The 25890-nt window shown below is 48.8% G+C and overlaps 1 protein-coding gene across 11 annotated transcripts; it reads right to left on the bottom strand.

Moving 5' to 3' along the window:
* Positions 1–1198: 1198 nt before the first annotated feature.
* On the bottom strand, positions 1199–25638 carry LOC127673778 (zinc finger protein 226-like). Of its 11 annotated transcripts, none has more exons than XM_052169599.1 (6): positions 25063–25638; positions 22574–22635; positions 18615–18718; positions 18346–18472; positions 12402–13669; positions 1199–1954 (listed from the first exon to the last, which is right to left on the bottom strand). In XM_052169599.1, the coding sequence occupies exons 4-6, from the start codon at positions 18467–18469 to the stop codon at positions 1211–1213; spliced, it is 2136 nt and encodes a 711-aa protein (XP_052025559.1). In that variant the 5' UTR covers positions 18470–18472; positions 18615–18718; positions 22574–22635; positions 25063–25638; the 3' UTR covers positions 1199–1210. The 11 variants fall into 11 exon arrangements, with proteins under 11 accessions (XP_052025559.1, XP_052025503.1, XP_052025498.1 ...); XM_052169551.1 differs by lacking the exon at positions 1199–1954 and adding an exon at positions 23311–23426 and having other exon boundaries at positions 10652–13669; XM_052169589.1 differs by lacking the exon at positions 1199–1954 and adding an exon at positions 23311–23426 and having other exon boundaries at positions 10652–13669; positions 18615–18714.
* Between the last annotated feature and the right edge of the window lie 252 nt (positions 25639–25890).

Genomic DNA, 25890 nt, shown 5'->3' with positions numbered 1-25890 from the left:
CAAAGTTTTAGTAACTCAGTTATAAAGTCTTCAAATACATGGGGGATGGGGCGCATTTCCCATCTAGCTCAGACAATGCCAAAAACTCCATGGTGTGGTGTGGAATGTTTTGTCTATTCTGGGGACTGGACCCAGGCGCTGTGCACGGTAAAAAAGGATTCTAACACTGAGCTACATCCCCAGGTCCAAAGTGGGATTTTATATTTCAGCTGCTTCTGGGTTTTTATTAAGGCTTTTAGGGTTCCTGTAATAGAAGCTCATCAACAGTTTCAAAAGTACATGCCCCCCGTCTTACTAACGAATGCTATTTTTTAAGTACTCGGCACTAGGATGATGTCAGTTCAGCACCTTTTCTTTATAAGGAACTTCCAAAAGGCCCTGCTGAAGCCACGTTCCCTAAGTTCTCCATGTAACACTTGAACGGTCAAGGTTGCAAGTACGGCTTCCTTGAAATTAACAGTGCCCAGAAACACTGTACTGTGAGGAGCACGAACATTGACCTCCATCAGATGATCTTTGTTTTGAAAAATGATTAAAAGAACTCGCGAAACAGGCCAGTGAGACGGCTCAGTGGGTAAGGGTGCTTGCCGCCAAGCCTGACAGCCTGAGTTTGATCCCTGATTTCTCACAAGGCAGAAAGAGGGAACCGCCTCCTAAAACCTACCCATTGATCACCACACGTGTGCTACATCATGCCTACACTAGCATGCGCTCCCACATACACTAACTCGTACATTTTTTTTTTTTTTTTGGTTTTGTTGTTTTTTTTTTTTGGTTTTTTTTTTTTTGGTTTTTTTGGTTTTTCGAGTCAGGGTTTCTCTGTGTAGCCCTGGCTGTCCTGGAACTCACTCTGTAGACCAGGCTGGCCTCGAACTCAGAAATCCGCCTGCCTCTGCCTCCCAAGTGCTGGGATTAAAGGCGTGCGCCACCACCGCCCGGCTTAACTCGTACTTTTTAATGATTATTTGCGTTACGTGTAGGAATGTTCTGCCCACATTCGTGCATGTGTGCCATATATTGGGTCTTCTGAAACTTAAGGTTATGGATGGTTTGGGAAGCACAGTATAGATGCATGAAATTAGGTTCTTTGATCTTAACTGACAAGCCATCCGTGCAGCCCCCACAGTAAACTGTTTTAAAATGTAATTAAGCACAAAAAAAAAAAAAGAAAAAGAAAAAAGAATCCACATGACACAAGTCTTTTCAAGCACTATTTTATAGAACATTTTTCCTGAAGGGATTCCCTAATGTTTTTACCGTCTCTCTTGCTCTTGAAAGGTTTACCGCTGCTGTGGATTCTGTGGTGAATTATAAGATTTGACCGCCAGCCAAAGCTCTTACCACAAACTTCACACTTGTAAGGCTTCTCCCCCGTGTGCACTCTCTGGTGAGATTGCAGTTGTGAAGAACGACTGAAGCCTTTCCCACACACGTCACAGCTGTAGGGCTTCTCTCCAGTGTGGACTCGCAAATGGACTTGGAGATTTGAGTTCAGCGTGTAGCCTTTACCACACATGGTACAAACGTACGACTTCTCTCCGGTGTGAATGCCCTGGTGGGCCTGAAGACTCGAGGGACGACTGAATTCTTTCCCGCAGTCCACACATTTATAGGGTTTTTCTCCTGTGTGGACTCTCTGGTGAATGTAGAGATTTGAGCTACATATGAAGCTTTTCCCGCACGCCTCGCACTTGTAGGGTTTCTCTCCTGTGTGGACCCTCTGGTGGGACCGCAGATGTGAACTGCGACTGAAGCTCTTGCCGCAGGCATCGCATTTGAACGGTTTCTCCCCGGTGTGGATCCTCTGGTGGTCCTGGAGGTGGGAGGCCTGACTGAAGGCACTCCCGCATGTCTCACAGTTGTAAGGTCTGTCCCTAGTGTGCACTTTCCGGTGGACATTAAGTGCTGATCTACAATTGAAGGCTTTTCCACACTGCTCACACACGTACGGTTTCTCTACCGTGCACATCCCCTGATGGATGTGTTCCTGTGGATTATGACCGAATTCCTTACATTCTTCTCCTGTGTAATCTTGATGAACACAGGCGTCTGTGCCACAAGGGAAGCCTGTCCCACATTCGACATATGCACAACCCCCCTCTCCTGAGTCTAACACCTGGTGAGGATCAGAGCTGAGGGGATCAGTAATGGATTCTTTGTATTGGGAGCTTTTCTGTCTAGCGTGAATCATTGCATTCTGGTCAAACGGCACCACCTCCATACTGTCTCTGCCATGATCACTGGGACTATACCACTCTTTACGTCTATATTCTCTGTAATCAGAGCGGGGATGTAGAATCCAGCTTGTAGAGTGAATATCCTGTTTACTCTGACCCAGTTCATCTCTGTGGGAGACTTGGTAGTATTGATCCTTACGAGTCTGTAGCTCAGTCAGGAATGTCTCCTGGGTTCTCAGAGTGGGAAGCAGGAGCCTTCCAGTATGGATGGGAGCATTTACTGTATGACTATTTATATAGTTCTCATCTTCAGAACTGTGAGCAGATGACCCTGGACGGAACTGGCAGGGAGACTCGCCCTGTAACTGAGGAGTATTTGCCACAGAGTCTTGACACGTGGTAAAGTCGTCTGTGACCCACTGCCAGATCTGCCAGCAGGAAAGGGATCCTCCGCCGTGGACAGATCCTCTCTCACTCTGACTATTAACTCCTATGAGGACAGAGGTAAGAACAAGTGAAAAATGTTTACACTTCGGGATTTCACACTTAGCTCACGGGACTAGACTTTAAGATCAAGGTGATTCTTCAGCTTATCTTTTTCATTATTAATGAAGATTCTGGTGTAAATACTAACAGGACCCACTATATAGTCTACTGAGGTCCGTATTATTAAGAACCAATAAGGGCTGGAGAAATGGCTCAGCAGTCAAGACACTGGCCGCTCTTCTAGAGGACCTGGGTTCATCTCCAAACTGGAACTCCATTCCCAGGGGATCTGACCCCTCTTCTGGCCTCTATGGGCCCCAGGCCCACATGTGGTATACATAAATACGTGCAGGCAAACACCCATACACGTAAAATAATAATTTAAAAAATGTAAAGAGAACTAATAAAACCCTTTTAAAATCAACTACTGGCTGAATTTTTTTCTCTCTCTTTAAAATTATATATCTTTCCTACCATATGACAGGGTCAACAGGAAGAAACATTTTATGGGGCTCAGTTTTCTTTCTTTCTTTCTTTCTTTCTTTCTTTCTGTCTTTCCTTTTTTTTGTTTGTTTTTTTTGTTTGTTTGTTTTTGTTTTTGTTTTTCAAGACAGGGTTTCTCTGTATAGCCCTGGCTGTCCCGGAACTCACTTTGTAGACCAGGCTAGCCTCGAACCCAGAAATCCGCCTGCTTCTGCCTCCCAAGTGCTGGGATTAAAAGCGTGCGCCACCACCCGGCTGGAGCTCAGTTTTCTAGCCACCGCCAGAACCAGGCCTGGCTCTCATCCCAGCAGTAAAGTGCCACGACTGCTCGAAGCTCGCCATTTGGACCACACAGTGCCAGCCACGGGGACTGAAAACAGAGCGTCCCAGGGATGAGTAACGGAAGATTTCCCACCTGAATCTCTCTCCCTCAGGGCTGCCCTCCTCATCTGAGGCTTCTCTTTTCTTTCCAGGTAAGGTTTATCTTGTTTGAAAAGTTGATACTCTGTGAACGGGCAGAAATCACAAATGTCAGAGGGCACCGTCCGGAGAAGACGCACTGGGCACGCCGCTGGCAACTGCCACGGGAATGGTGTGTTCGAGCTGACACACACAGAGCCCAGGGGAGAAACAGCATTTATGATGTGACCCTTCCAGCACACACCTGCGTGTCACAACCCACGCAGCCTGAGCGACCACTCTGAGTTCGCGTCTGCAGTCGTCAGGCCTCTCCCCACCACGCCACACACGCTCCTTCCTTTCCTACAACGCCTGTGCCTTTCCCTCCAGAACACTGGTGTTGTCTACGGTATATCATGTTCCAGAAAAGGCTGCCAGCAGAGGTGCTGGAGAGGTGGGCCAACAGTTCGGACCGCTTGCTACTCTCCCAAAGAACCAGAGTCCTACGAGCACCTACAACTGCCTACCTCCAGCTTCCGAGTATCCAATGTCCTTCTCCAGCCTCTGAGGGCTGCCGCATAAAGGTGTGTCTCTCCCATATACACACAAAAATAATAAGTATCTTTTTAAAATGATCATGGGCTGGAGAGATGGCTCGGTGGTTGAGAGCACTGACTGCTCTTCCAGAGGTCCTGAGTTCAAATCCCAGCAACCACATGGTGGCTCACAACCATCTGGAATGGGGATCTGATGCCCTCTTCTGGTGTGTCTGAAGAGAGTGACGGCGTACTTATATACATAAAATAAATTTTTAAAAAATAAAATAAAAAATAAAAAATGATCAGTACTGGGCTAAAGAGATGGGCCAGAGGTTAAGAGTGCTTGCTGCTCTAACAGAGGACCCCAAGTTCAGTTCCTAGTACCCACATCCTGTGGTTCACAACCATGTGTAATTCCTATAATTCTAGACTCAGAGGGTACATACACCTATGTGTATACACAACACACACACATACACACACACATACACACACACACACACACATACACACACACACACATACACACACACACACACACCCCAAACTAAGATGTGGCATTTTTGTTTGTTTTTCAAGGCAAAGTGTCACTGTGTAGTCCTGTAGACCAGGCTGGCCTCAAACTCAGGAGATGCGCAACTGAAATCATCACTTCGGTCCCTGAGTGCTGGGACCGAAGACATGTGCCACCACCGCCCAGTAAGATGTAATAAATTTTTAAAAAAACAATAATATTATTTTAATAATAATATGCAGAGATGGCTTCCGTCTTCCAGATGACTCGGGGTTCAGTTCTGAGCACCCACATGGTGGCTCACAACCATCCAACTCTAGTTTCAAGGGTACCAGGCCATATACTCTTATACATGCATATAAACAAACACATAAATTAAATCAGTAAACAAACAAACAAACAAATATCCTGAAATATCCTGTTCAAAATAAGAAATGTTCCAACTCCAAGGTCACAGGTAGGTGCCAGAGGGCACCTGTCCTCACCCACTGAGAGCAGGTTCCGAAAATTTTCAACCATCACATCTTGGTACAGCTTCCTCTGGGTGGAGTTCAGCAGCCTGAATTCCTCCTTAGTGAAGACCACAGCCACGTCCTTGAATGTTACTGCCTCCTACAACAAGCGCATACGACCTCAATCTTACAAACAACTACTGTTAGTAACATCATCAAAGTTAAATAGTTTATCTTGAGGGAGAGGGGGGAAGAAAGATTGTAAAGACTCAGGAAGTTCTAAAAGGAGGCTCTGAGACTCTGGAACTATACAACTCAGGAACTCCCTGAAACTGACCAGGTGCCCAAGGTCCCTCTGGCCATAGAGTTATATGAGCAGTAAGAACTGCTTAGGGGACTCGGGTCAACAGAGTTTCCTAGAAGAGCCTCTCCTACCTATTGAGATGTCTGCAGGTCGTACATAAAGTTCTAGGGAAACCCTTCCATGATACAGTTGCCTTGGAGTCTTCCTGCTCCTGGGAGTAACCCCAATAAACTCGCCCATTCCCCAACTTGGCCTTGGGTGGTACTGTTACTTGAGTCTGTTGTGGATTCCCTGCTTGGGGTAAAGAGATGTCTGACTGCGTCTCCCTAAGAGAAAAGTCAACACCAATGTCTGCTAGAGGCACAATGGCCCTGAAAAGGCGGGGGACAGTTAACCTTACAGGGACAAACAAGGCCCTGGCATATCCTCAAGACCTTTCATACATTCTCTTTTTAAAATTACACTTACTTATCGTATGTGTGTGCTCGCGTGTGCACACCTGCGTACGGCAGCGCTTGTGTAACAGACAGAGGATGACTTGTGGAAGCTGGCCCTCTCCCTCCACCACGTCGATCTCAGGGATCAAGCTTAGGCCATCAGGCCTGAAGGCACGCCCCTTAACCCCTGCGCCATCTTGTCTGCTGTCAAATGCTTTGATTCTCCATACGTGAGGAAAACTCTCTAGCTTGAGAAGACCCACTCCATTCTGACAGAGAAAAGGGCACGCTCCACTTACCATGGCCGCTCGCTTTTTACCCTTCCCTCTGGGAGGTGCAGAGCCTAAAAGGGCAGAAATCAGAGAAGAGAGATGTCCTGTCGGTGCCACCGACCACACGGCCGATTCTTGTCAGGTAGTCAGGTGCGTGTTCCTTGTAGCCTACAGTCAGAGGATGACAATGATATCATGTATGGAACATACGTCACTCAGGAGCACATCACACAACAGTGCGCCCAAGCTCAACAGATGGAATCTCCTTGTACTATTTTTTTTTTTTTTGCAATTTTCTCAAAGTTTTAAATTCTAAGGAAACTTTCAGTCATCGGTGGTGATAATGGTGAGGGCGGTCAACGTGGAAACAGCATCTAATGCTGATTCACTGTAACTGGTACTTGGTGGCCCACTCCGGATGGAAGTGCTCTAGTCCACGGGAGGCAATAAATCCACTCGGGAAAGCCTACAGGGAGCGTGCTGTGAACACACCATTGCCTCACACAGGTGCGACTGTTAACGATATTCATTAAGCAAGGTGGTGGGGGCATCAGTACTGTGAATACAAGGTGCCCTGCTCCATTTTATCTGTGTCAGGTGGCAGGGTGAACCTTCTAAGCCTGAATTTTCAGATGAGACCCTTCCCTGAACTGTTTACACCTGAGCTGTGTGGGAGTCACCTGGATCTCATTAGGATGCAGACTTCCGGGGAGTATCTGCCGGAGTTCTGTTAGATGGGCGGGGCTTGAGCCTGGGCGGGGCTTGAGCCTGGGCGGGGCTTGAGCCTGGGCGGGGCTTGAGCCTGGGTACTTTCCCAGGAGAGGAAATTCTCTCTGCTGGAGTTTCTGAACCGTTGCAAGGGACAGCTAGTCCCAAGGAACACAGCCTCCATTTCACAGAAACTTGCCCAAGAAAACCTGACAGAACCACACTAAAAGAGCCAGTGTTCCATCTGCATGCTAAAGTAGTAAAAAAAAAATTTTTTTTTACATGATCTGTGATTTTGGATATCTCCATGTTTATAATGTTTTTTAAAAAAAAGTTATTTGGAAAACAACTTTCTAAAAAATCTAATACGAGGGACTGGGGAGAGATGACTTAGTTGGTAAGGAGCTTGCTGAGCAAGCAGGAAGACCTGTGTTTCATTTGAAAAGTCCAGAGTGGGGGAGGAGGGGGAGGGGGGAGGCTGCAGGCCAGCGGCCCAGATCTGTCACGTCAGTGCAGGGGAGGCAGACAAGGTGTGCATCATCTCTTCTGCTTCTTGGTCAGCCGGCCTCGCCTAATTAGGCAAGCCCCCGAGTCCACAAGGGGGAATTTGGTGGGTAAAGGCATTTACCACTAAGCCTGGCTGAGTTTGATCCCCAGATCCACGCGGTGGAAGGTGGGTAGCATCTCCCCAACGTGGTCTTCTCATCTCCACAACCACACCTCAACGCAACTGGAGTTCCCCGCCCCTACGTAAACGCTAAACAGGAAAAGAGTGCATGGTTCCTGGGAATCCGAGGCTGACCTCCGGCGTGTACACACACACACACACACAAACACACACACGTCTCAACAAACGTACAGAGCCTGCTCTCAAGACCCCTGCGAGCCAGTGCTAACCTCTATCCACGATACTGGCTGGCTTCCTGGGGGGGGGGGGGGGGAGGGCTTGGACCAGTAAGACTGAACCACTGGCTGTGAGTTTGAGAAGCCCAGCTTCTGAGGCCAGCCTCTCATGGCTTCTTCTTGAAGGGACTGAGGACTCTATTTTAAAGTTAACTTGACCTTAGAGAGACATGGCCAATGAAGAGGCAAAAAGCCAACAGGTCAGGATCCATCTTGTCCTCTAAACTCCATTTTAAGCTGTTGTCCTTGGAGAAAGCTACTGGCCAGAAAGCTACTGTCTGCTGTCATTGGAGTGATATGGTCCCACCCTTGGGTTCTAGGTAAGAAAATTCCTTTACCCTCTAATGTAATGCCAAGGCTTAGAAAGCCCTGCCTGTGGCTTTTTTCCTTTACAAACCCCTTCACCTAGAGCTGGGTGGGGGTCACCCCTTCCTGTTCCACCGGGAAGGCTTGTGGTCCAAGCTGGAGCGTGAATTCGTGAATTAAGACCCTCATGTGCTTGCACCGGAGTTGTGGTTCCTGGTGGTCTCTCTGGGGTTTTGGCAATCTGGGCCCAACACTGTATAAAGTAACGTCTAATTACAGTCATTTCCAGGTGTACAACCCACGCATCCTCCAGCGTCAGGCAATCTTAGGCACATGTGGCGCCCAGCCCAGCTTTTTGGGAAGTCAAAGCTGCTGGGAAACCAAAAACTGTAAAATTACAAAATTCCCTACATTCAATCTCACAGTTCCTGCCCCAGTACCTGCTGCAAGCAGCCAGCTCCTTCCTAGAAAGATCGTAGGTGGGTCACAGAGGCTGATTCACAGAGGCCAAGAACTGGGTGGAGTATTACAGGGGTCTCCGTGAGACCTGCGTGCCAGGCAGTTCTGAGCATTTCACGATCCATTTATTTATTTTTTTCCTTCAAGTATGCTACTAGGAAGGTCTAATTCTGTCTTTTGCAGAACGGCCAGTAAATGCACAGAGGGATCGGCTGGCGCTGCAGGGGCAGAAGCAGAGCCGACTACGGGGTGGAGAAGGTGGGCTGCAGGCCTGGAGGGGGGCCGCAGGGAGAAGGGAGCTGCAGAAGGGGGGAGATGGCTGCAGGAAGAGAGAGGAGGGCTGCAGGAGGGAGGGGGACTGCAGGGAGGGAGGGGGCTGCAGGGAGGGAGGGGGCTGCAGGGAGGGAGGGGGCTGCAGAGAGGGCTGCAGACGGGAGAGGGGAAACTGCAGAAGGGGCGGGGTGCTGCAGGCGGGAGGGCAGCTGCGGGCCGGAAGAGGGGGGCTGCAGGCAGAGAGAGAGAGGGCTGCAAGCAGAGCGGGGACTGCAATCCACGAAAGGCGGCGGCAGGCGGGGAGAGGGGGCTGCGGGGACGGAGCGGGGCTCTGCAGAATCGGCTCGCACCGTGGGCCTGCGGGCACCGGGACGCTCCCTCCCGAGCTCGCCGCTGCTCCTTACCTTTCTAACCTCGCTCCTTCCTTCTCGCCTGAGACGCGATTGCTTCGATCTCAGAAGCATCTAGGGGGTCCCTGGCTAAAAGGACTCAAATCCGGGGTTCGGACGGCTAATGAGCCGAGTTCCCACAATTCCTCGTGGAGAAACCGTGACGCTCGGCTCGTGGTAACGGAAGTGAGGATGCAGAGGCGTGGGTGGCCCGTCCCTGACGCTAGGGGAGGAGCGCCGGCCTCCGGTGTTGGATTTCCCCTGTAGTGTTTCATTTCTCATACTCCCTAAGAAAGTCTTAGGCAACAATGTCTACGTAGTTGGACCTCTGTTAGAACGACATAGGCTTTGGCGCAAAGAGCGCTGCTAATTGCGGAGTACCCGGTACTAACTACGGAGCTCAAAACTGTGGTCACTCCAGCTCCGGACGACCCGTCGCCCTCCTGTGGCGCCCTCGAGCGCCGCATGGGTAAGATGCACAGACAAAACATTCAGAGAAGACATCCACATAAACTTTTTTTGAAAAAAATAAAAAAATAAAACAAAATAAACTATTTATTGGTGTGTTCATGCATGTGTTAGGGCATGTATGCTACAGCGCAGATGAAGTCATAGGACAGCATACAGGAGTAAATCCTCTCCTCGACCCAACTCAGGTTGTCAGGCTGCACCACAGGAGTGTTTACCTGCTGAGCCACCTTGCCAGCCCTTGAAAATTCATTTTAAAAAAAGATTTTGTTTATGTATGTGAATACATTGTTGCTGTCTTCAGACACACCAGAAGAGGGCATCTGATCCCATTACAGATGGTTGTGAGTCACACTTGGGTGCTGGGAACTGAACTCAGGACCTCTGGAAGAGCAGTCAGTGTTCTCAACCACTGAGCCACCTCTCCAGACCCCTTGAAAACTCTTAAAAGCCCAGCACAAGAACCAACTTTTAAAAAGGAGTGAAGATTCAAACATGAATAGCAAACAAAGACATGTTTATCTTTAGATAATTTTGTTTAAAGAAATGGATATAAGCAAAAACTGGTACCATAAACTTGTGGGAAAAAATGCTAACATTCGAGAACCGAACTATCACATGCTGATGGAGAGAATGCAAAATGGACAGCTGTGTATTTTTTGAAGTTGCTCTTATAAAAGTTAAATGTATTACCATTGATCAACGTAAGTTCTACAAGTAAATGGCTGGCTGTCTCACAACAGTGACCGGTTCTCTTAACTCCCTCCTCCCAGTTTCCAGCCCAGGCGCCTTCAAACATTTCTCTCGACTGGTTTCCTCAGTTTCCCAACAGTGTAAACAGCCGTCCTCCCAGTTTTCCCAATTCTAGCCGCTCCAAGCTATAACAACTATTGTAGCCTGTCTGCTCAGCTCAGCTCTCCTGGATCACCTGTCTCCTGACACCTTCTGTCCCTACTGCCTTCTCCCTAGTTCTGCTAGGCCTGCCCCCCCACCCCCGCTACTGCCCCGCCCCCCGCTTCTGCCCCGCCCCCCAGCGCTTCTGCCCCGCCCCCACCCCCCCTTCTCTGCCAAAGCTGGCGTTCTTCTCCTTGGTCTCCTGAAGTTTCTCAGCCTGTGCTTCTTCTTTACAAGAAATGATGGAAGCTGTTGCCTATTCACGGAGAGCTTGCCTCTAATTGGCTTGTTTCCCATCATTGTCTTTTCAATCAACTGATCTCTTGTGTTTATTTCATTGACTTTAGACTCAAGTTGGAAATGGTCACTGTGCTCCATAGCTGGCTCGGAAACCACTTTTGGCATAAAAATAAATAGATTAATTAATTTTAAAAATGTAATTCATTTTTCTTGCTTTCTAATTCTTTTGGAAAAAAATTTAAAGATTTGTTATATTTAAGTGCATTGTATCTGTCTTTACACACACCAGAAGAGGGCGTCAGATCTCTTTATAGAAGGTTGTGAGCCACACCATGTGGTTGCTGGGATTTGAACTCAGGACCTTTGGAAGAGCAGTCAGTGCTCTTAACCGCTGACCCATCTCTCCAGCTCCCTTTTGTTTCAGGGACCATATGTGAATTAAACTGTCTCCTCCTTTAGCCTCTTCATGAAACTCCAGACTCTGCATCCGCTGCAGCAGGCAGATAGAATAAAAAATTTCAAGTGACTGCCCTTCTCAAGGCTGACTTAATGGTGTCTTAGGCACTGCTTGGGTATATAGGTACGCAATGTAGATCTACAACTCGAACATTTACTATTAATCGGGAAGAAGTATATTTTGAAACAGTTTCGGTAAGTGATAATTTATTAACCACGAAACCAAATTTGCACAGTAGTGCCTTGGAACACGTTCTGTTAAGGGGAGTCATGGCTAAAATCCCGCGAGACACGCGGGCATCTGCAGCTTAGCTAGCTCGATGCGTAAGCGCTGGAGAATGAGACTGGGCGAGGACCGTAAGTAAAGCTCCAGGGAGAGCAGGAGACGTGTGGAGTGGGAAGCGGCACAATTTGTAGCAGACAACACAGCAACGCTGGCCCTGAGCAGGGAGACTTCAAGCGGCGCCCGTGGGCCCCGTGTGTGGTGATAGTGACGTGTGCAGGTTCACGCCGTGTGTTCTAAGGAAGGCTGCAGTGAAGTCACATAGTTGCATCATGGGGAAGAGGCTGCGGAAGCCCCTAGGATTTATTACCTGTTGAATTCTGAGGTTTCTGTCACTGGACACGCAGAAAGCTTGTAGCGTCCCTAAATATCTTATGACTGCCACTTACGGTTATGAAGCTCCAATGGGGTTGCAACCAGCAACGTAAGAAAGTCGCTCCTGTGGAACAAACAGATCTGGTCCCTTCGAGATAGCTCCAGACCACGCCCAACTTTCCCTCAGTTACTGTAAGGTCAAGGGTCTGAGTGAAGTCTATGTGGCTCCAACTTACAAGGCTTCTCTGCTTGTGGTCTCCCAAGCATTTTAACGCAGCCTGTTCCAGTCAAAACACTGATACTGCAACTCCTTTGTCTCCCTTGAGAACTCTAAGAATCGGGACCTTTCAGCTTCCACTCGAGATATCAGAATATAAAACATTATAGCAGCCGGGCGGTGGTGGCTCACTCCTGTAATCCCAACACTCTGGGAGGCAGAGGCAGGCAGATTTCTGAGTTCGAGGCCAGCCTGGTCTACAGAGTGAGTTTCAGGACAGCCAGGGCTACACAGAGAAACCCTGTCTCGAAAAAATCAAATCCAATAAAAAAAAAAAAAACAGAAAACAAATAAATAAAAATAAAATAAAACATTATAGCATCGGTCTCCCCTGTGAGCCTTCCGATGCAGGCAAACCCTTGTGAGCCTCATCCTCCACATGGACCCGCTGGTGGATGAGGAGACTTGAGCTCCAGCTGAAGCCTTTCCCACACTCCTCACACTTGTATGGCTTCTCTCCCGTGTGGACTCTCTGGTGGGCTTTGAGGTATGAGCTCCAGCTGAAGACTTTGCCACACTCCTCGCATCGGTACGGCTTCTCTCCAGTGTGGATCCTCTGGTGGTCATGAAGGTAGGCCCTCTGCCGGAAGCGTTTCCCGCACACATCACATCGATACGGTTTCTCTCCTGTGTGGACGCCACGATGAGCCAGAAAATTGGAGGCCCGACAGAAGCCTCTCCCGCACTCCTCACACTGATAGGGTCTCTCGCCTGTGTGGGACCTCTGGTGGGCTTGAAGGTGTGACTCCACGGTGAAGCCCCTCCCACACTGTGCGCACTGGTACGGTTTGTCTTCACTGTGGAGCCTCTGGTGCACCTGGAGGATTGAGACTCGGCTGAAGGCTTTCCCACACGTCTCACATTTATAGGGCTTCTCCCCGGTATGGATTCTACAGTGAACATTAAGATCTGAGCTCCGGCTGAATCCTTTCCCACACGCGCTACATTTGTAGGGTTTCTCTCCGGTGTGGCCTCTCTGGTGGGCCAGGAGATGGGAGGCCTGGCTGAAGCCCTTCCCACACTCCTCACAGACATAGGGTTTCTCTCCCGTGTGGACTCGTATGTGATTGTTGAACTCCGAGCTGTGACAGAAACTCTTCCAGCAGGCGTCGCACTGATAGGGCTTGTTTCCGGTGTGACCTCTCTGGTGGTCCAGAAGGGTGGAGGCCCGAGTGAAGCCCTTCCCACACTCCTCACACTTGTATGGTTTCTCCCCGGTGTGCCTCACCTGATGGGCTTGGAGACCGGAGAGCCGACAGAAGGAGTGGTCACATTTTTCGCATCTATACCTCTTCTCTCTCGCTGGGGATCGCCCGTTAGCCTGAAGAGGAGGGTCCCAAGGGTCTTTCCCGCTCCTCTCCTCTCTGTAAAGTTCTTCACCACCGTTTACTCCGCAGTGGAGCTGGGGCCCGGATTTCAGACTGGAACGTTTGCTGTACTCCTTGTTTGCACGATGCGCACCGTCTCCGTTCAAGGGCGAGCCAGTCTCCCCGATGCTTGCCCTGCGGTCTCTAGTCTTCCTTACATCCCTTGTAACTTGCTGCCAGATTTGTGAGCAGAAAAGCCCCTCAGTGTGTGACAGGCGCCTCAATTCCATTTCGTCAAGAGACCCCATCTCCTCTAGACTCTTGTCTCCTAGAAGCATAAAGAGAATTCAGAGAGAGGCAGGACGTGTGAATGCGCTGTTGGCTGATGTTGGATTATACAGTGAAGACCACAGCCTAAGGCTTCACTGGACCAGAGAGAGGCTCCCTTCCTTTTACCATCCAGGGTCCTGTCATCTCACTGACACGTGCAGAAGCCACGGTCAGTGCTCCCATTCACCACATAACAGTGAGAACCATCACGAGCGCTACAGAGCTTTGTACCACAGGTGAATGACAAATTAAGATTCTCTTAGCTTCAAAGCAAGAAAATTATTTCCATCAAGATAAAAAGAGCAAGCTGGTGTGGTGGCACATGCCTTTAATCCCAGCACTTGGGAGGCAGAGGCAGGTGGATCTCTGTGAGTTTGAGGCCAGCCTGGTCTATGGAGTGAGTTTCAGGATAGTCAGGTCTACACAGAGAAACCCTGATGGAAGGAAAGAAAGAAAAGGAAAAAAAAGAAAGAAAAGAAGAAAGAGAGAAGGAAAGATGGAAGGAAGGAAGGAAAGAGGAAAAGAAAATAAAGGAAGCCAAGAAGGAAGAAAAAAAGAAAAAGAATAAAGACGTGGGAGGCTGCTCAGGAGCTTTGCCTAATACCTGTGAGGCCCTGGGTCCAACCTCAGAACTACCACAGCAAAACAGACGCCTCCCACCAACCGAGTGTGACATGGGAAAGCCACGGCAAAAGACATTCGCTTTAGGATGGCTAAAATCCTGACCCCCAGGAGGGAGGCAGTTAATCCTGCATTTGAAGACCCCAAGAACGGGTTAGTGACTATAAAGAAGGCCGGTGAAAGGCTCCTTGCCCTTCAACCCAAGGAGACACAGCAAGAAGGGGCAGGCAGCCCTGGGAGCAGTCCCTATCAGGGGGCGGGCAGCCCTGGGAGCAGTCCCTATCAGGGGGCGGGCAGTCCCTATCAGGTGTCAGGTCTACTGGTGCCTTGTACTTGGGCTCCCAAGCTTCTAGAACGGTGAGACAAAGTTCTGCATGTGCATTTCTATTTTCATTTTATGTGTATAAGTGTCTGCCTGCATGCATATCTGTTTGCTGAATGTGTGCCTAGCTCACAGAGGCCAGAAGGGGGTCGTCACATCCCCCAGAACTAGAGTTAGAATCGGTTGTGAGCCACCATGTATGTGCTGAGAACAAAACCAGGCCTGGTAACCGCTGGGCCAGCTCTCCATCCCAGCAGCTGTTTTGAGAAAAGAACGTGTGTGTTCTTCTCACACACCTGACGTCAGGACAGAGCACTGGATTCCTTGGAGTTGGAGTTACAGACATGAGCCACGCGATGTGGGTGGGACCCAAACTCGGGGCTTCTGCTGCTCATCGTTTCTCCAGACCCAGGTTTCCGTTGTTCGTAGCCACTTAAGCCTAGGGATCTTATTATTATTTTTTTAGTATAGGGACCTAAACACAGAGTTTGTGCCCACAATCTTTTGTTACAGATGCTGGAGGCTACAATGTTCAGATAATGACATTAACACCTACGTATCTACGTATGTATGTATCTACATATGTATGTATATATGTATATATGTATGTATGTATGTATGTATGTATGTATTTATGTGGCTATCTATCTACTTATTTGTAAGGAACCTAGAAAACTAAAAGTAGACATCTTAAAAATGTCTTGATGATAAGCTGTCAAAAGGAAAAAAAACTATTCTACACTGTGCTTTGATTATACATTTTAAACTTTGCCAACCATTAGGTGTCTCCTCATCTTACTGGAAGAAAATCCACGCGGCCATTATTGATTCATTCATTCACTCAATAGACATTCCCAGCACGGCTGCCCTCCGCAGACCCCCTCCTGAGACCACGCCTCGGGGGAGCACAGTGAGATGAAGGCCTCACGGAACTGCACACAGCCACAGTGACTGCACACAGCCAGTGGTCAGACAGACAACAAAACAGGACACAGGAAGGGAAGAGGGCAATCAGGCCCCTTGTGTGACGTGAGTGCCTAGGGGAGACCAGTATGATCCCGGGAGGGGTCAGGAGGGTCTCAGGTTAAGAACACTCTTGACGGTTTAAAAGCAGGCAAGGAAGCAAGGGCCTGTGTGGATACAGCAAGGACACCAGTGTGAGGGAAATGGCTGGCAGGTTAAGGAGTCGCAGGCCATGTCTACATAGATTTGTGAGAAGGAGGGACAGACACACAGGACACTGTAAGCCCCAGATTTGACTTCACCGAGAATTAAGTTATCTAGGTACATCAGTCCCAGGAAGCCATGATGTGGCTGACACCCAAAGGAGCTCGTGAGAGTGAAGAACTGAGGACAAAAGCCCAGAAAAGCAGCACTGCGGCAGTACAGACCCGAGAGGTCTCTCTGTGGCCTTGGCACAGGCTGGCATTGGTGCCAACACTATGCTCAAGATGACAAGCTAGACAGGACAGACTCAGAGCCTCACTGTCTGCACCTGCAGGGCCACCACCATGAGTAGACATCTTCACCAACCAAAGCTCGGGAACACTCTGGAACTGAGCGGATAGCCTGGATGCCATGGTCTGAGGCTCTATGAAGAAGTTGGTTTAAAATTAACTCTTGGGGGCGGAAGGCTAAGCGCACTTACTGTTCTGCAGTGGATCCAGTTCAGTTCCCAGCACCCACCACTGGGGGGCTCACTACAGCCAATAACTATAGCACTAGGGGATACAATGCCCTCTTCTGGCTTTAGTGGACACCCACAGATAAACACACACATACTAAAACTGAATCAGATGAAATAAATCATGAGCGGGTCAGCAAGATGGTTCAGAAGGTAAAATCAGTTGCTGTCATAGATGATGACCTACGCTTCTGGGACCCTCGTGGGTGAAGGAAAGAAGTGACGCCCACAAGCTGTCCTTTGATTCAACAAGCACGTTATGGCCCACATGTGTTGGCGCCACACACCATCACACGCACACACACACACACACACACACATATACATACCACATACACATACATACCACATGCACACTCATATGCACAAACACACACACCATCATGCTTTCCAAACTGGCTTTTGTTTGTCTGCTCTGTTTTTCAGGACAGGGTTTCTCTGCGTAGCCCTGGTTCCCTGGAACTCACTTTGTGGACCAGGCTGGCCTCGAACTCACAAAAAATCCACCTGCCTCTGCTGGTTTTTAAGACAAGAATTTCGCTTTATGCCCCAGGTTAGTCTCAAACTCACAGTGATCCTCCTGTCTCTGCCCTGCTTCCCAATATTCTAATTGTGTCATAACAAAAGAAATATGTTTTGTGTAAAAGACACAAAAGATGCAGGCATTAAGCATGAATATTAGAAAGGTCCATTTTCACCGGGACTGGTAGTGCAGGCCTGTAATCTCAGCATTTGGGAAGCGGCGACAGGAGGGTTATAGGTTCAAAGCCTGCCCAGGAAACAGTAAGTACTAGATTTGCCTGGACTGCTATAAAACCCTTGTCCCAGATAAAAAGGAAAAACAGTATTTGGAATATATCTTCACAAGCAAATGCAAAACCCTAGATTCAATCTCCATCACCAGACACACACACACTTACTCACACACATATATACACACATACACATATATTCACACTTACACATATGCACTCATATATACACATACATACACACTCACACTCATACTCATACACACATGTTCACACACTTACACATACACTTGCACACATGTTCACACACACTCACATACACACACCGTTTTCCTCCCGCAATCTCTCACATTAGTTTTAGCAATGAACTATACTTTTTACTGCAAGGAGAAGTGAGCAACAAGGGATCCCTCCCGCTGACCCTTTGAGACCGGGTCCATCCGTGTTGCCTGTCCTTGGCCTTGTTATGTTGTAGGCCAGGACAGCCTTGCACTCTCAGAGACCACCTGCCTCTGGCTCTCCAGTGCGGGGTTAAAGTTGCACAGGAGCATGCGTGGCTTTTCTATCCTTTTTAAAAAAATTGTTCTTTTGTTAAAGATATTCACAAAGGGCCAGCAAGTCAGCTGTAAGTGGAAAGGTACCTGCTGCCAAGTCCGAAGACCTGAGTTCAATTCCCAGATGGTGGGAGGGGAGAACCAATGCCCACACGTTGACCTCTGGCTCCGGATGCATGTCACGGCACACACGCATCCACAAGCATACAAACACACACATGCAAAAGGAATTTTTTTTTAATTTAAGGTTTATTTATTTTACGTGTATAAGTGTTTTGCTTGCATGTATGTCTATGCACCTGTGCATGTCTGGAGCCTGTAGGGGCGAGATGAGGAAGTCAGATCTCTGTGGGACTGGAGTTACAGGCGACTGGGAGCTGCCAGGGGTGGGGGTGGGGGGGGTTAGGAACCAAGCTCGGCCTCTCTGAAGGAGCAGCCAGCGCTCTGAACCCCGACCATCCCGTCAGCCCCATAAAGATTTTTAATGTTAAAAAAAATGTTCATATATCTACTAAAAGTGTGGAAGTGATTACAACTAGAGAAGGCACAAACCCCACAGCATCTCACTGCCCATGGTGGCCCACGTACAAACCACGAAGATTAGCTGGGGGCAGGGCATGAGAATGACCGAGCTCTGTGCCTCAGGATGATTAAAAATCCTGAGACCCACTTGGGGGTGGCATACACAGCCGGGGCCACAGAGACATCACAGGAGCCACCGTCCGCTACACCCGTCCTCACCCACTGCGAGCAGCATCCTGACGTTCTCCAGCATCACATCGTGGTACAGCCTCCTCTGGGCAGCGTCCAGAAGCCCCAGCTCCTCCTCACTGAAGACCACGGCCACGTCCCTGAACGTCACCATCTCCTGTGACAGCAAACACATGGCGCCTAAGTCTCTCAACAGAGGGTAGCTGTTGCTGGGCTGGGGCCCGGGCCATGGGGTACCTGCCTGGCATCTACAAAGCCCTGGGTCCCACCCACAGCACGGCATACAACGGAGCACATACCCCACTGTACAGGGCTTGTGATTCCAGCACATGGGAGGCAGAGACAGGACGGTGACTTGTCAGTTTGAAGCTATATTGTGTTCCAGGACAGGATGAAACCCTGTCTTAAAAACATAAAACAAAAAAGGAAAGTCACAGAAGGACCACTTTTTACATAAAATCCCCATTCTTACATGTTGAAAATACAATGTCAACAAATACGCAATTTTAAATTTATTATGCCTGAGTTAACTGTCGTCTTCTCCTCCTCCTCCTCCTCCTCCTCCTCCTCTTTTTTCTTCTCCTTCTTTTCCTCCTCCTTTCTCTTTCTCCACCTTCCTCCTCTTCTGCCTCCTTTTTCTTCTTCTTTTGCTATCAGTATTCTTTCCCCAAAATGAATATACAGATTCTTGGTTCTTCATGCCACAGACAACACTGACACATAGACAACCCGTAACAAAAATCTGGGCTAGTAACAGGCAGCTCAGTGGGTGAAGGAGTTTGCTGCCAAGTCAGACATCCCAAGTTCAAATCCTGGGAGCCACATGACGGAGGAAGAGGATCGGCTCCTACGGGTTGTTCTCTGAGTACACTCACATGCTCAAAAGAAATGTGGAAAAAAAAATCCTATTTAAATCAGTGAAAAAATGGTTTTATATTTCTATCTACTTCGTGATCACTAAAATAATTTATTTTTCAAATATTTACTAACCATGTTTGTTTTCTATTTATTTATTTAATAGACGGAGTCTCGTAGCTCAGGCTAGCTTCAAACTTGCTGTGTAGCCAGGGATGACCCTGCACTTCTCTAACTTCCTGCCTCCATTTCCCAAGAGTTGGGATGGCAAGGGTGTGTCACCAAGACTAGAGTATGTGGTGCTGGGAACTGAACCTGGGGCCTCCTGCATGCCAGGCAAGCACTCTCCCCATTAAACTATGTCCCTAGCCCCATGTTTCTTTTCGCCTACCTTCCTCATGTTTTAACTAAGCTTCCTAAGTGTTGGTTCTGCGCTGCTGGGGACCAAAGCCGGGGCGCTGAACAAGCGGCTAGCGCTCTGCCCGCTGCTTGCTGGCCCGTAGTCCATTCCTTAGCGTCACGTAGTACATATTCTCCTGCTTTTTCTTCTCTAACTGTGTACAGCAGAGGGTCCCGACCTGGATGATGGCATCATGGGCCTTTCTAGTCTGAGCTTGTTCATGCAACCATATGTAGTAGTAAGCGGTAGTGGTGGTGGCAGTAAGTAATTAGTGTTCTGTTGTTTTGTTTTTTAAGACGGGGTTTCTCTGTAGAGCTCTGGCTGTCCTGGAACTCTATGTAAACCAGGCTGGCCTCGAACTCACAGAGATCTGCCTGCTTCTGCTTTTTAGGTGCTGAGTTTAAAAATGCCCAGCATTTGGGTTTTTTTTTTTTAAATCTTTAAATATTTTTAATTATCTGTATGTGTGGCTGTGTATGTATACATTGTGCTTCTGAGGAATGGCTGGGTCTTAAGAAAGTGCAGTGAAGGAAGTGGAAAGATGAAAACCGTGAGAGCCCAGCAGGGTAGGAAACTCAGTGGTTGGCTTCTGGAGATGGTAACTGCTCCTTCCTCAGGGAGGCTGACTCAGACACCGTGCACCCCTGCAGCTGTGTGCCCCTGGCCAAGAGTGACCTTCCTGGCAACACAACAGGAACGTTGTGCTTCCAGCAGACACCTTCTCTTGTCTCCAGATCCATCTTTCATCCTGGGTCAGCAGAAAATGGCGCTCACTTCAGTCCTCAAGAAAGCAGGCTGCACGGGTGGCCAGCTTCTCGAGGACAGAAGGGTTTGCAAACGCATGACGCCACAAGGAGAGCCGTGAAAGACTTTACCGCAGAAACAGAGACAACTGAATAAAGTCCCCGCCTCTGCCAGATGTAAGTAATTGCATTTTTATAATCAATGTACTTGGAATTAACAGATTGCAGGAGTCATCACTGCTGGACGGAAATGGAATGGCATGATGTCACACACCTGCAAGTCTAGCATTCAGGAGAGACTGAAGCAGGAGGATTGCTATCAGTTCAAGTTGGCCTGCATTACACAGGGAGACCCTATCTCAAAAGTCATTATAGGGGCTAGAAATGTGCTAGTGTTTGGCACACCAGGAACCCTGACTAGTGCATGCACACTAGCATACTGCCCCACAAAGGTTCCTCACCCGTACCTGCAAAGAGAAGCTACTGTGTGGCCTCGGTCCCAACACCTAAACTGCGGTGCGCATCCTTGGCTATAAAAAGGACAGAGATAGAATGTCGGTCCCTAGACTATGACGGGAAGCAAATGAGCATACGCGGGCAGCTCCCTGGTGAGGAGCCTGGTATTTTAGGGCATTCTTGCCAACAAAGATGGCAGCGGTTGCACCCACGCACGGGCGAGGGCAGAGGCAGCTGGGGCTCCTGAACCCAGCCTCACCCCACAGCCAGCATCCCAAGCCTTGTCTCTCTGTTGCTTCTAAAGACATAAAGAGATGGACAGGAGTCCCTGAGAGAAGCAGGCGCTGGTGGAAAGGGGTGAGAGGCAGATACAGGAGCAGAAAGGTCAGAGTTAAAGGAAACACTCGGAGAAAACCTGCACTGGGCACCGGTCCCCAGCACTCTCATCTGAAGGCATCAAGATGAGTCACAGTCCCAAACCAGCCATCACCTTGACTGTAGATGAAGAGACCACACCCAAGATAGAAAGGTAGCTCTGATAGAGAAGGGGCACGAATCAGGTGTCCCCTAGGTGATGCCTCCATTAACTATGTATCAAGCCACTTTTAGGGATCTGGGTCAAAACAAGGATGGGGAAACTAAGCGAGGTTGCTTAATTATGCATGCATTTGCTCCAATGCTTCTATTTATTATGTTTGTTTAGAATGTGAGTGCAGGATTCGTGTGGGGGGTTACGTACATTCTGGGGATGGAACACAAGTCATCACGCTTGGCAGCAAGGACCCCTACAACCGCTGCATCTCGCAGGCCCGTTCCTCTATTTAAACCTACAGTTCCGGTCGGTACCACAGAGCTGGGGCAGGAGCTCACCAGACCCCTTCCTCTGTAAGTCCCAATGCAGCCACTGTGGTTCAATCGCCTTTCCCTTAGCCATTTCTTGTCTCTGGTCAGATTAGAGTAGGTGATCGAGCCAAACCTACCAGGGTTTCCTAAGGACTCTAAAACTCTGGTTACAACTCCAGGCGGTTCTGCGCCTTAGTGAGACTATATCCACGCGTTAAGAGTTGAGACCGGGGATCTGGGCCATACAAGTTCCAACCCAACCTTTAAGCATTAACTCATATACCCTGTCTCAACACCATTGTAGAGGGGAAAAAAGCAGTTGCTCTTTAGAAGATCTTTGTCCATGAAGAAATGACTATAGGAAAAAGTGATTTTTTGTTGCTGCTGTTATCTATAAGAGCTGTTTTTCTGAAGAAGCTTCACGGCCTTTGTACAACTTTGGTTGCAAGACAGCCCTGGCAAACCTGCAGCCTCTCGCATTAATCGAGTACTGCTGAAGACTGAGACTGCAAAGGTGAAGAGCTCCTTCAGGAAACACGGAGAGCAGATCTGGGGTTCGGCATGAGGAACTTGTTTTACTCTAAAAATAACTGCTGTGTGACAGTCAATAAATAGGCCTCTGCATGGGTGTGTGAGGTTCAGTCCATCAGAGGCTGGGCCTCCCTGCTGCCAGCAAGGCCTTATTTCATCCTGGAGTGACCCTGATACCAACACTTCATCACTAAAATAAGAAAAATATGCTAGATGTGGTGACAATAATCCCACCTTTGGGAGTGGCAGGAAGGAGAGAATAGTGACTCCCTAAGTTTGAAGCCAGCCTGGTCTAAAGAGGGAATTCCAGGACAACCAGGGCTACATGGTGAGACTCCACCTCAAAACAACATCAACATCAACAACATCAACATCATCATCATCATCAATAACAACATCATCATCAACAATAAGGCCAGGCCACACTCACCAGGAGCCTTGCTGAAGGAGTCAGGACCTCACCTTCCACTCCGTCCCTGTCAAGAGGTCAGGCTGTGGAAGGAGAGAAACCATGAAACAGGACACTCATGCCTGACATACCAGTTGAACTGCCCCCTCCTGCCCACCAAGATGGAGTCAATCTCCCCCTTCTTAAAAGGGAACAGAGAAGGTGTCCAGGGCTAACCAGTATTGGTAGGGCCAGAAAGGAGGTCTGGGAGGCCTCCTGCTGGCCCCCAGCGAGAGGCCAGACTGCTGGGGAGAAGTCACAAGTCCTTAGTGCTCACAAGATGAGATTACGATCTCCTGAAAAGAACAGTCCAAAGCTTTCGTGACTGCCCGAACAGAGAAGACCCAAAAGCTAATGAGAGGGCCAAGGGTGGAGGCCCAGGCCTTTAACCCAGAATTCAGGAGGCAGAGGCAGAGGCAGGAGGATCTCTGTGGGTGTGAAGCCAGCCTGGTTAACATAGCAAATTCCAGGACAGCCGGGGTTACACAGAGAAACTATCTCAGGGAGGAAAAAAGGGTAAAGAGCCCATGTGATGATGCATCTCCAGGGAAAGGTGCTTGTCACCCAAGTGATAACCTGAGTTCAGTCCCTAAGACTGACTCTTCCTGGGAGATCTCCTCCACACTGCACATGCTCAATGTGGCATGTGAGAGTGCACGTGAGCACACGCACACGAATCGTCATTGTGAAAACAAAGTATTCAAGAAAAGCGTGAGAACCTGAAGTTGGATCCCAGCACTCATATACAAAGCCAGGCACGGCTCCTGCACCTCTAATCCTGTCAGAGGGTCACTGGCTTCCCTCGACAGCTAGCATGCAGGTTCCATGGGAGACACTGCCTCAGAATCAATAAACAGAGATAAACAGATAAATACAGATGATGGAGAGTGATCATGGAAGATACCTGGTATTGGCCTTTGGCCTCCACACACATGCATAAAGAAGCATGCACATGTATGTACTAGCACACATATATGACCCACACACAAAGTCACAGAAAGACCGAGAATAAAACAAACTTTTTTTTTTTTTTTTTGGTTTTTTTGGATTTGGTTTTTCGAGACAGGGTTTCTCTGTGTAGCCCTGGCTGTCCTGGAACTCACTCTGTAGACCAGGCTGGCCTCGAACTCAGAAATCTGCCTGCCTCTGCCTCCCAGAGTGCTGGGATTACAGGTGTGTGCCACCACTGACCGGCAAAACAAACATATTTTAAGAGGAGGAAATACACTTGGCTTGATGCACCTGGATAAGCATGGCCAACAGAGCACCACTGCTTCCTCCTTCCTGTCCTGACTCTGTAATGAGGGTAGGGTTGGAGGGGGGAGGATGCTCCTGATCAAACTATCCTGAGAGCATGCTGGGCCGGGGCTCTGTTGTTTGGACTATCAGCCTTTAGGCTGTGACTAGTTTGAATTCCATGTGGCAACAGTCTTGGTCAGAGTTACTCCATTTTGGATAAAAGTGCCAAGAAGGAATCCATGTCTTGTTTGCACCAACAGTCACAGCCAGGCAACTTATTTGTACTATTAAAACATATCGACTAGCTGGGCGGTGGTGGCGCATGCCTGTAATCCCAGCACTCTGGGAGGCAGAGGAAGGCAGATTTCTGAGTTTGAGGCCAGCCTGGTCTACAGAGTGAGTTCCAGGACAGCCTGGGCTATACAGAGAAACCCTGTCTCGAAAAAACCAAATCCAAAGAAACAAAACAAAAAACAAAAACAAACAAACAAAAAAAGATATTGACTCAGGAGTCACAGGCCAGCAGATCTCTGTGAGTTCAAAGCCAGCCTGGGAGCATAAAACATAAGGTAACCACCTCACCAAGGGACCTGTATGTGGCAGATACACTGCTCAGTAGCCCGGCCACGTGCCAGGAGCCTTGTTCAGTGAAGGGCTCCTGACTATCTTTGTACCCAAGTCCAATTCTGATAATCCAAACTGTGATAATAAAATCACATGTGTGTATAACTGTGTGCCAAGTGAAACGCAGTCTGAATTTTATCATGAATTATGTTAAACTTGGAATAAAAGAATCCGTGATTAATGACCAACCACCAAGTGAAATCGAGATTTCTTGGCAAGTTGCAGCCAATGAAACTGACACAGATTGTGACTTTCTCATCATTAAGACACGCCCCCCAGCCTCCCCGCCTCCCCATCCCTGCCCCAAACAAGCTTGTTTTCTACTAGATACAGACAAGCTGTACCTAGTCCTCTCCTGGGCTCTTCTCTGTACCTGTATCAGCTCTCTGCCTGCGACGTCAGGGAACCTGTCTGAATGCTAAAGCATCTTTAACCCTTGAAGCAACTCTGTAACCTGTACGCATGTATAACTGTGTGCTGAGTGATGTGTGGTCTGGGATTTATCATTAGCTTTATTAAGCTTGGAATAAAAGAACCTGTGATTAATGGCCAACTACCATGAGAAATCGAGCTTCCTTGGCAGATTGCAGCCAATGAAACTTACACACCTTATGACTTTCTCGTCCTTCAGTAAAATTTGGCATCGTGGAAAGGCACAGACAGGTCCGTTTATCCTTCTACAAGCCAGGCTCTCGACAAATCTCCACCCATCCCGGTTCCCTGCAGTGTGGGTCTAAGTCGTAGAACCTTCAGGGCACGGTGACACTAGCTACGTCAATGCCACAAACAACCCTATCAACATCACCCTTGCACCCCAACTCCAGACAGCAGTGAAGGAAGGTGTGTCGGCTCACACCTGTCATCACAACACATCCGAGCTGAGGCAGGAGGCTGACGGAGCCACGCGCTGAGACCCTATCATCAGTGCGATGATATCTGCGGGATGGAGGAGGCTCACTGGGAGCCCTGCGCTTCCCCTTCGTCAGCCTGGAGCCGACTCCCCTACGGCCGCCCGCCGCCAACCCCGCAAACCTCCAGATCCAGGGATCAGTCGAGGAAGGTGTGGGAGAGAGGAGACTCAAGGGAGGACAAGGGGAGCGGATGCTAACAGAAACCACCTGGGAGACCCTTCCCAGAATGCTTCTCATCAGCCCGCACAACAGAAGCACGCGCAACGGTCCGAGAATTTGAACTACACTTCCCAGAACGCTCCGCGCCAGCCGGCCTCAACAGAAGCACGCGCAAGCGCAGAGGACTTGGACTACACTTCCCAGAAATCTCTGCGTCAGCTCGCCCGCGAGCCTGCGAACTAGTGGAACAGTTGAACTACACTTCCGGTAGTGGGTGGGGAGAGACGAATCTTACACTCCACACTTTCATCTTGTATATAGCAACTCTGTGGCGAGAGTGCGTGCCATGCAGGTATTTCCCCAGCC

Source organism: Apodemus sylvaticus, chromosome 1 (genome assembly GCF_947179515.1).
Source record: "Apodemus sylvaticus chromosome 1, mApoSyl1.1, whole genome shotgun sequence".
Classification (NCBI taxonomy): Eukaryota; Metazoa; Chordata; class Mammalia; order Rodentia; family Muridae; genus Apodemus; species Apodemus sylvaticus.
The sequence above is the reverse complement of the archived record's forward strand: the minus strand, read 5'-3'. Positions and strand labels throughout refer to the sequence as shown.